The sequence below is a fragment of the Ursus americanus genome, chromosome 36, assembly GCF_024610735.1.
Source record: "Ursus americanus isolate L20-20 chromosome 36, mUrsAme1.1.p, whole genome shotgun sequence".
NCBI classification, from domain to species: domain Eukaryota; kingdom Metazoa; phylum Chordata; class Mammalia; order Carnivora; family Ursidae; genus Ursus; species Ursus americanus.
The window spans coordinates 25,090,116-25,100,279 of NC_142162.1; the positions used below are offsets into that span (position 1 = coordinate 25,090,116).

Here is a 10,164-nt window from a genome sequence, read left to right on the forward strand (position 1 = left end):
CGGTGCCACTGATGAGTAAGTGGCATTCACACGCAGTGTGAATTACCAGCATCAGGGTTCTCTTCCCCTGTCACAGCCACAGCTCCGGGTCAGGTACAAAGGGAAGAGACTGCCCAAGATCACATAGAGAGTGTGACAAACCTGGCTGGCTCGTTCTACCACCCACACTAAAACTATTCTAACGTTTTATAGATTTTACATCTTTCATTTTATCGTATTCTCGTAGCAATCCTGTGAGGTGGACAACAGCCCTGCGGAGGAGAATCAGCAATTCGAGGAGGTGAAGTGACTTGCTATGGTCGCACAGCAGACTCCAAGCTCCCAACTCCATAGGTAAAGGAGGAAGAAGGGCTCAGCCCCTCTGCCAGCCAGTGGCCAAGGGACGCTGCCCAGGACTCCGCCGAGACAAACGGAGAGATTAAGGCCCCGCCCCCTGACCTTGTTCTCTGCCCGTTGGGAAGTGGGGAACTTGGGGCAAGAAGCCTCAGGTCGTTCCCCGGACAGAGTCCTTACTAAGGCGCACGCCCTGGGGTGAGGCTTCTTCGGGAAGCTGATGGCCTTGCATTCTGTGCTGAAGGGGCCCCGGGCGCGTAGGAAAGCCTGGAAACCTGGAAGACTTGGCCCAGGATGGATGGAACGCGGAAAGGAGCCGGAGGGACAGGGCGGGAGAGGGAGAGCAGGACCATCTCCAAGACTGTAGGGCCCGGGGGCGGGGCGACCCCTCCCGTCTCCTCGAGGGCGGGCACAGAGGGGCCGCGCGGGCCAGGCCCTGGCTTTGTGTCCACGAGGTCTGGACTTCCCGGCCACCTGGAGGAGCAACAAGGAGCTTCCCGGCCGGGCACCGGCCCTTGGAGGCCCGCGCTTTCTCTGAAAGTGAAAGGAGTGGGCGGGGGGCGCGGCCGAGGCGGGGCCCAGGCGGGCAGGCCGCGCAGGCTCCGCCTCGGGGCAGTCTCGCGCCGGGGGCGCCGAGCGTCTCCAGTCCTCGCCGCGGCGCGGGCTGGTGGGCTCTGCTGCGGCTCGCGTGCGGGGAAATGACCCTGCCCGGGGGCCCGACGAGCATGGCGCGGCCGGGAGGCGCGGGTCCCTGCAGCCCGGGGCTGGAGCGGGCCCCGCGCCGGAGTGTCGGGGAGCTGCGCCTGCTCTTCGAGGCGCGCTGCGCGGCGGTCGCTGCCGCCGCCGCCGCAGGGGAGCCCCGGGCCCGCGGGGCCAAGAGGCGTGGGGGACAGGTCCCCAACGGGCTTCCGCGGGGTCCCCCTGCCCCGGTGATCCCGCAGCTGACTGTGACAGCCGAGGAGCCGGACGTACCCCCTGCCAGCCCGGGGCCGCCGGAGCCGGAGAGTGGCTGGCTCCCGGCCGTGGGCTCCTCGCACCTGCAGCAGCCGCGCCGCCTCTCCACCTCGTCGCTCTCCTCCACTGGCTCCTCGTCGCTGCCCGAGGACTCGGAGGACGATCTGCTGAGCGACAGCGAGAGCCGGAGCCGCGGCAACGTGCAGCTGGAAGCCAGCGAGGACGTGGGTCAGGTATGGGCCGCGGGGGCGGGGCCAGCGCGGGGCGCGGGGGCCGCGCGGCGGACCCAGCTCTGAGCTGGCGGAGGGCTGACTCCCGCGCTCAGTTCCCTCCGCCGACGGTCTGACCCTCACTGCTTAGCTGGGGCATCGGGGTCGCAGGGAGGGCCCGGGCCGACCTCCCGCCTTGGCGGTTTTCTCCGGGCTTCTACCAGCGGGTCGCGGCCCCGGCCGTAGGGCGTCTAAGAAGGAGAGGGAGGAGGAGTCTGCGACCGGCCGTGGGCACCGGGTGGGGCGGGGGTGGAGATCGTGACTTGCCGGCTAGGGAGTGGGGCCGGAGGGATCGGAGGCGCTTGGACTTGCCCCGCGAACTCTTGGAGAGAGAGGGGCGAACGAGTCTCCCTCTCTCCCCGCCCCCTCTCCCGCGCGGCGGCCCCACCCCCGCCGTTGCCACGGTTTCCCTCTCCTGAGTGGGAGTGGAGCGGCGCTCTAGGCTCTGCTCGGGAGCTGCAGCCGTCTGCTCCCGGCGCCCGCACGAGGCGTGGACGCAGAGAAGGGAGGGGCTGGGGGCTGGGGGCTCCGGCAGGGAGTGGAACGCAGCCCTCCCCCGGTTTACTGCTCCTAATTAAACCGGGAGGAGGTAAACTGAGGCTGAAAGGGCGGGATCCTCCTGCTAATCGCCGCCTCTGTAACCTTGGTGTTCTGGGGCCAGGTTTGACCCTCGGATAACCCGGGTCAGGGTGCACCGAAGCCATTCCCAGTGCCTGCCCCTTAGGGGTGCGCAGCGCCTGGGATAGCCATCTTGTCCCCTCTTTTTAACCAAGGCCAAATATTTTAAATAACTACCCGCGGTCGACGCGAAGGAGTTGCTCTAGATCCACGTTATGCAAGTGTCCCTGGAGCGGAGGGAGAGGCGAAGGGCGCCCCGCAGGCTCTGGTGGCTCCGGGCCCGCCCAGAAGGGCGGTGAGAGCTGCGGACGCGCCGGGGTGGCCTGGGCGCGGTGCGGAGAGCCCTGAGGCGCGGCCTCCGCCTGCTGGACCTGGGCTTCGCGGCTCGTTCGGATTGGACGAGGCGCAGGAGACCCTGTAGGACTTGCAGTGATCTGTGACTCAGTTACCCGCGGAGACTTACAATACCCAGAGGGCAGCGTGATTTGTAAGGGACACAAGGGGAAAAGGTCTCATAGAGCAGGAACACGCACACACACACGCCGTCGTCAAGCGTAGGGTGCGGGGAGTCCCTCTCTCCTCCCCCGGAGATAAGGATACCCCTGCTCCGTGATCATTCCTAGTACAACCCTGGCTCCTACAAGGATGCGGGTGCCACCGAGGGATTTCCAGGGCGGTGGAATGTGGGGCAGTGAGAGGACTCCTTCTTCCCCACCTCCCCCGAAATGCGGAGCAGTTGTCCTGGGTGCACCGCTGCCCTGGTCAGGTCTCTGACAAGCCGAGAAGCGGGTGCAGAAGAAAGTACTCCAGGAGCGCAGCCCCCCGCTTCCCTCTTCCGCCCCCAGTCGGAGGAGGTCCCGCGGCCCAAGCCTGCCTGCAACGTAAGCAGCCCGGCTGGGGTCAAGGCTCCGGAGACCAGTCGCAGCTGTGCCCCGGCGTCTTCGGCCGGTCTCTCCCTCCCCAAGGTTCGCGGTCTTCCGGCGCGGCCAGGAGCTGGAGCAGATGGCCGCCGAGGGCCCTTCCAGCTCCAAGGCTGCGGCTCCCAGGCCTTCCCCACCCCCAGCCCGCCGGGGCCTCCCCGAAGGCAAACAGCCACGGCGGCGGCAGATAAGCCCGTAGCTGTTGACAGAGGCTGCCTGCGTCCGCGTGGAAGGGCCCGGCGCGGACTTTGCCTCGCGGCCGGGCCGGGAGCGGCACCGAGCGCCGGTCCAGGCTGTCTTTAGGGCTTCCCCAGTCAGGAAGCGGAGGCCATCGGCGGGCCGTGAAGGATGCGCCTGGGAGAAGGGTTCTGCAGCTGCCCGCTGGCCAGTCCCTTACACTCGGGCCTGGGTGCATAACGGATTAGCTCGGAGCAAGACGCGGGCCGGAAGGCTCTACCTTGCCTCTGCCTGGCACGTACTCACACATGGCACATGGTGTCTTGAGTGTGTCTTGGCTTCACTCAAGACAGAGAGGCTCGGTCTCCTAGGACCACCTCACATCCTGCCCAGAGCCTGGAGCTGGGCTCCCACCCCCACCCAGAGTAGTTGGGACTGGGCAACCTGCCTCCCTCCTGGGGCCCCTCTTCTGGTAGAGGAGAAAGTTGTGAGTAGGGAAACCCAGACAGATCAGAAGAGGAGTTGGGGGCCTACCCCCAAGAGCAACTGGCATGACTATATTCTTAGGCCTTGGCTGCCTCTTTAAACAATTTTGGGGTGTTGCTGTAGCAGAAGACAGGGTGTTTGGCTCCTGTTCACTTGGTTCTCTTCTTTCAGTGCTCCAGGATAGGTAAGGAGACCTCGATGCTATCCTGTCCTGGACCCAGAACTCCCATACTTCGCTTTTCACTAATTATAGTGCAGAATTTAGGTTAACAGACTTCCTTTTTAAAAAGCAAATGCCCCTGGGAAGGTGAAGTCGTGGGTCACTTATACCTTAGTGCAAATCATTTTATAAATTTAAACTGATTGCTCTCACCACCACCACCACCACAGGGAGTGCTGGTTTGATAGGGCAATGGGAACATGAGGAGGGGGTTGGGCTGCCAGAGGGCTTCTGCCAGAGACTGAGTGATTAGAGGTAGGGAGTGGGAGTCAGGAGGTATAGGAATGAGTAGCAAAGACGAGGGTCCATTCTGGCGGAAGATACACTGAGTATCTGGTGTGATTTAAGGAGTCCTCAGGCCTTCCAAATGGAGCTTGGACGAAGGAGCCTCTGAGGCTAGTGTCCTGCCCTTCCCAGAGAGAGAGATGCTTCCGTGTGCAGCTCCAGGGGTGAGGATCAGAAGGGGCCCCTGTGACTTCCTAAGACTCTTTCACATACTCAGCTCTCCTGGGTTATTTGCCCCAAGATGCCCAGGTGTCCTTTGGCTGTGAGTTGGTTTCCCAGACTTCTGTGGGGGAGTAGGCTGGGCCAGAGGTTGGGGCTTCAGCCCTCCTTCCAGCTAGATTTCACTCTGTGACGTAATAAACCTGCTTTCTGATATCCATACAATAAAAGCCTTACCTGCTTCAAAAATATCTTCCCTGCTGTTGTTCATATGCCAGAATCCCCACCCACCCACTGAAGAATGACTCTTCAAGAGCCTTTTTGGATACATGCATTTTTATCTGCATTATGTTCCCTGGAGGAGGTAGTTCCCTAAGATGGATGGTGGTGAGTTCATTGATACTTGCATAAACTCCTTCCATGTTTGTATCCATCGCTGGCAGGGGGGTTAATCCTGTCCTACCAACCTCAGGGGGTGGCTGGGAGGGCTCATATGAAAGCCCTTTGTAACCTGCAGGGCCAAAACCAGCTGTAGGTGCTGTTGCTCTTGGCTGATATGATCCTCACAGAATTGGAGTGAGGAGAGTAGGTGATGACCCCATTTTACCTCAGCTTGGAAACAAGTCAGTGCTGTGTTGTCACACACCAATCAAGTGGCAGTAGCCCAGGACTGCAGGGACTAAATCCTCTTCCACTGGGCCACTTCCTACCTTCCAGTTCCACTCACTGCTCCTTCAAGATTCCGGAAGAAAGGATGGTGCAGTTCTCCCATCTCACCTCACCCAAGGCTGTCTCCCTCTTCTGCTGGTGTGGCTACAGAACTAGATATACCGTCTAAGGCCATCCGGGTCCCACTGCCTCCAAAATTCTGCCAGTGGGCCCCTAAAGCTGCCTGAAACCATACCATTAAACCCATGCCTTTGCATGAAGAGACCGGTCCCAGGCAGATCTCAGTGTTTCCCCAGAGAGCAGACACACCATCTTGTGGTTGCAAATTGCTTCACCTTATACAAAGCTATTTTATTTTATTTTATTTTATTTTATTTTATTTTATTTTATTTTATTTTATTTTATTTTAAGAAGAGCAAGAGCTGGGAGGGGCAGAGGGAAAAGGAGAGAGAGAATCCTAAGCAGGCTTCACACTCAGCACGGGAGCCTGAAGAGGGGCTGGATCTCATGACCCTGAGATCATGACAGAGCTGAAATCAGGAGTCAGATGCTTATCTGACTAGCCACCAGGCGCCCCCTACAAAGCTCTTTCTCACACAGGGTCCCATTTGACCCCCAGAGGGAGCTGGGGTGGTTGCATGGATTTTGGAAACTGCTGGGGTAATTGGAACACGGGGAGGAGGTTGGGCTGCTGGAGGCAGAGAGTGAGGGGATATGAACGCCTCTAAGCCTTGACTTCCTTCTGTAAAATGGCAGTAATGCTCCCACCGCCTCATGCACTTGATGTGGGAGAAGAGGGTGTAAGATGGTGCCGCTGAATACACATGGCACATACATCTTCCTGGAATTTTACTTGAGGATTTGGAGGTGGGAGAGTTTTATAATAAAACTTGGATTTATTATGCAGCAGAATGCAAACCTTGTATGTATTTAAAGAGTAAAAAAGGGAGTTTTGAAAGAGATGTCATGCTTCTAGTGGGCTGCTTCTGGCTACACCCCCAGATCCCTGGGGGTTGGACATGTGATCACACCCTAGTGTGCCATGTAGGGACTTCAGTAGGAAAGCAGGAGCAATGCTCTCTGATGGAAGAGGAGACGCGCCTGGCAGGCAGTAGGCGGTCAGTAAATGGTGGCTCATGTTATGGCAGCAGCTGCATCCTCCCGGAGGAAACAGGCTCACACAGATGAAATTCTCACTTGGGTTCACTCAGCTAAAAAGTGATAGAGCCACCTGATTCCAGTGCTCTGTCACTAACCCCCATCTCCTCCCCACGGGAAGGGGCTTGCTGGTCAGTTAGGCCGCTGTGCCAGTTCTCCCTCTCTCAGACGACTTCAGGGAGGCCGGATTTCTAAGTTCTAGCCCTGTAACGCCTGCAACACACCTCTAACTCCTCTTAGACAAGCACCCCTGGGGGGAGGCAGCAGACACACAGCTTGGATGGGCAAACCTGGGTGCTTCAGAGGTTGGGCACAGGACTGATGAGTTTTGGGTGGCAAAAGGAAAGGTCCAAAGTATGAGATGCTCTCAGGATTGGGTGGAGGCCAGAAGCAATGTTGGTGAGGCAGGAGGTACACCGAAATCTACATTTTTCCCCCCAGTTTCATCTGAGCTGACAGGCTCTCAGCTCTGCATCCCGTTTTCAAAGTTTAGGTTTCTGGGTCTAGACTAAGAAGACCAAGGGTAGCCTGGCCCTAGCCAACTGGTGAGGACTTATGATATGGCATCCAGGAATAGCAAGAGGGTCTTGGGGAGCCCCAAGTCATTCTTTCCCCAGGCCCTGCCAGGCTAGCCTCTCTGCCCTCGGCCTTTGCAAAGGTTTGTTTCCATGTTTGTCTCCCTAAAAGAGAGTAACCAATGGTCCAAAGTGACTGAAGCAGTAATCCAGATTTGTCCAGCTTCCGCTTCATGCCAAGGAATGGGGTCGCAGGGGTAGGGGGGCGGGAGCCTGTCACGCTCAAACCTCATTTACTGCTCATAACAACCCAGCGAGAGTGATTATTTCCCCATTTTACAGATGAAGAAACTGACACTCAGAGGCTTCTCAGGCCCCAGAATCGCCTGAGGCATTGTTAGAAATGCAAATTTTTGATTCCACCCAGACCTACTCAGAATTTCCCTGAGGCAGACCTGAGTGTCTGCATGGGTGACCCTCAGGTGATTCTCATCCTCAGGAAAGTTCTGAATCCTTGACCCAACACTTTAGTAACCTACCCACACAGCTGGAGCAGGAGAACTGGGGTGCAAACCTGAGCCTTCTGACACCAAGTCCAGGGCTCTTTTCAGCACGGTGGAGAGCCTCCTGTATTTTCCCTTGTCATAGCATTTACCTAACGCATTATACTAACTTAATTATTTGTCCCGCTGAATCACTATCCTGTTCTCCAGTGAATACCCCAGTGCTTGGCACTGTACCTGGCATATATTAATTGAATAACAAAATGAATGACTTAGAAGTATGAATGAAGTTAAGGGAAAGATGATGAAAAACTGTATTTATGCAGCATAAAATATGTATACCAATGAACAAGTACCAGGAGAAACTGAGAAGCTGGGTATCTGTCATCACCTGTGCCTGTCTCCGTATCCTCCACACAGGCTCACAATACACTTTCCTTGAGTGAGGGAGGGAGGGAGTGAAGGAACCACGGGGCCCTAGCTGCTTGCGGTGGGGTGGGGTGGGGCAGGAGGAGACCCCGTGCCAAAGGAGGGAGGGCCTATGCATTGCTGACGGCAACGTGCACGCCGGGACCCTGTCGCTTTCAGAAAAGCCACTGGCAGAAGATCCGGACCATGGTGAATCTGCCCGTCATGAGCCCTTTCAAGAAGCGCTACGCCTGGGTGCAGCTGGCTGGGCACACGGGTGAGCACAGGGCAGGCGCGGGGAGGGGGTGGTGGCGAGCGGGTGCCCGGCAAAGGAAGGGCCCAGGCCGCGCTAACTGGTGCCAGTCCGCAGGGAGTTTCAAGGCGGCGGGCACGAGCGGGCTGATCCTGAAGCGCAGCTCGGAGCCGGAGCGCTACTGCCTGGCGCGGCTCATGGCGGACGCGCTGCGCGGCTGCGTGCCCGCCTTCCACGGCGTGGTGGAGCGCGATGGCGAGAGCTACTTGCAGTTGCAGGACCTGCTCGACGGCTTCGATGGGCCCTGCGTCCTTGACTGCAAGATGGGCGTCAGGTACACGTGCCCTGGCTGTCCGCGCGGGGGCACTGGGCGGGGCTGAGCGCTCTCCCGGGCGCCCAGAGCCGCGCCGGGCAGGGTCCAGGTGTGCGTTCTCTTATGCCCCACTGCGGCCCGCGCCTCTGCAGGACTTACCTGGAAGAGGAGCTGACCAAAGCCCGCGAGCGGCCCAAGCTGCGGAAGGACATGTACAAGAAGATGCTGGCTGTAGACCCTGCGGCACCTACCGAGGAGGAGCACGCGCAGCGCGCGGTCACCAAGCCACGCTACATGCAGTGGCGGGAAGGCATCAGCTCCAGCACCACGCTCGGCTTCCGCATCGAAGGCATCAAGGTGGGCCAGGCCCGCTTCGCTTTGCAGCGTCCTGGCCCTCCCTCTGCCCTTACCCCACTGCGCGGTGTCTGCCCTCCTTGTTGACCCCCACCGCGAGGCACTCTCTGGCGGCCTTCCCGCCGTCCCTGGCAGCCAACGTCCTGGGAGGTACCGCTACTCTAGCCTGATCCTCTCCCCTCGAGCAGAGGAGAGACAACGGGGACCCTGACACTTCCTGTCCCACTTCCTTCAGAAAGCCGACGGCTCCTGCAGCACCGACTTTAAGACCACGCGAAGCCGGGAGCAGGTGATTCGCGTCTTCGAGGAGTTTGTGCAAGGGGATGCGGAAGTGCTGGTGAGCGCTGGATCCTGGTGTTGGGAAACCTGAAACCGAGGGGTGCCTAGGTCATCCAGTCTGGTGCCCTCGCCTGTGGCACCCATCGTAGCATTTATGGCACCTGGGGGGGGGGGCCTGTTTCTTCCTCACCACGGTATCTGCCAAGCCAAGCACGCGTCGTGGCCCCTAGTATTAGCAGAGGCTCAATTAGTATTTAGTAAATCTGCCCTCCTATCCTATCCTGCCCTCTCCAGAGGAGGTATCTGAACCGCCTGCAGCAGATCCGGGACACCCTGGAGGTCTCTGAGTTCTTTAGGAGGCACGAGGTAAGAGGGGTAGGCTCTGTGAGGGCTACAGCAGGAATAGGATGGGGGGCTTTTCCAGGAAAGGGCTGTGGCCTGACCGTGTGGGGCTCGGCAGGTGATTGGCAGCTCGCTACTCTTCGTGCACGATCACTGCCATCGCGCAGGTGTGTGGCTCATCGACTTCGGCAAGACCACGCCCCTCCCTGACGGCCAGACCCTGGACCACCGGCGGCCCTGGGAGGAGGGCAACCGCGAGGACGGCTATTTGCTGGGGCTGGACAATCTCATTAGCATCCTGGCCAGCCTGGCCGAGAGATGAGGCTGGGCCCCGGTTCTAACAGATGGACCTGCGGCTGCGTCCCCGCCATGCATGCCGGCGAGAGACTGAAACCCCGCAGTGCGGGGCCATTCACACGGTTCTGCAGGGCCAGGTGCCAACCACTATGGGACGCACTGCACGCGCAGGGGGCTGTCCCCCATACAAGACCCAGAGTTCCCAGAACCGATGGCACTAATTAACCGGGTGGGGGTGGGGGTGGGGGAGGGGTGGCTGAGACAATGGGCTCCTTCCTCAGCCCAGCTCTTCTGAGGGGGCTGCGTATCTCTCTAGAGAGGCCAATAATGACTTTTATTTCGCAGGCACTAGATCTATTGGTCTAACCTCCCACACTACAATGGACAGCCTTTCCCAATAAAACTCAAAAACACCAACTTTGGTGACTCAGGCCTCAACCCCTCCCTCCTCTGATCCCTTTCTCACTTCCCTGGCATCCCTAATGTCCACTCAGATCACTGGAGGGTATGAGAAGAGCTCTTTATTAGAGGCATCTGTAGGATTGGAGGCATCTGTAGATGAAGGATGCTCATGGGGAACGGGTAATCTAGAGGCTTCCTGCAGGAGGCAGTTTCAAACTCTGGTCCCAAAGATCAAAGGCTGGGAGTGGCC

At 58.9% G+C, this 10,164-nt stretch overlaps 1 protein-coding gene across 1 annotated transcript; it reads left to right on the forward strand.

The window, feature by feature from the left end:
• The first annotated feature begins 962 nt into the window (after nt 1-962).
• Nucleotides 963-9,935, forward strand: ITPKA (inositol-trisphosphate 3-kinase A). Its single transcript, XM_045772478.2, has 7 exons — nt 963-1,520; nt 7,855-7,951; nt 8,045-8,261; nt 8,393-8,597; nt 8,830-8,931; nt 9,168-9,239; nt 9,334-9,935. The coding sequence occupies exons 1-7, from the start codon at nt 1,032-1,034 to the stop codon at nt 9,535-9,537; spliced, it is 1,386 nt and encodes a 461-aa protein (XP_045628434.1). The 5' UTR covers nt 963-1,031; the 3' UTR covers nt 9,538-9,935.
• Nucleotides 9,936-10,164: the final 229 nt, after the last annotated feature.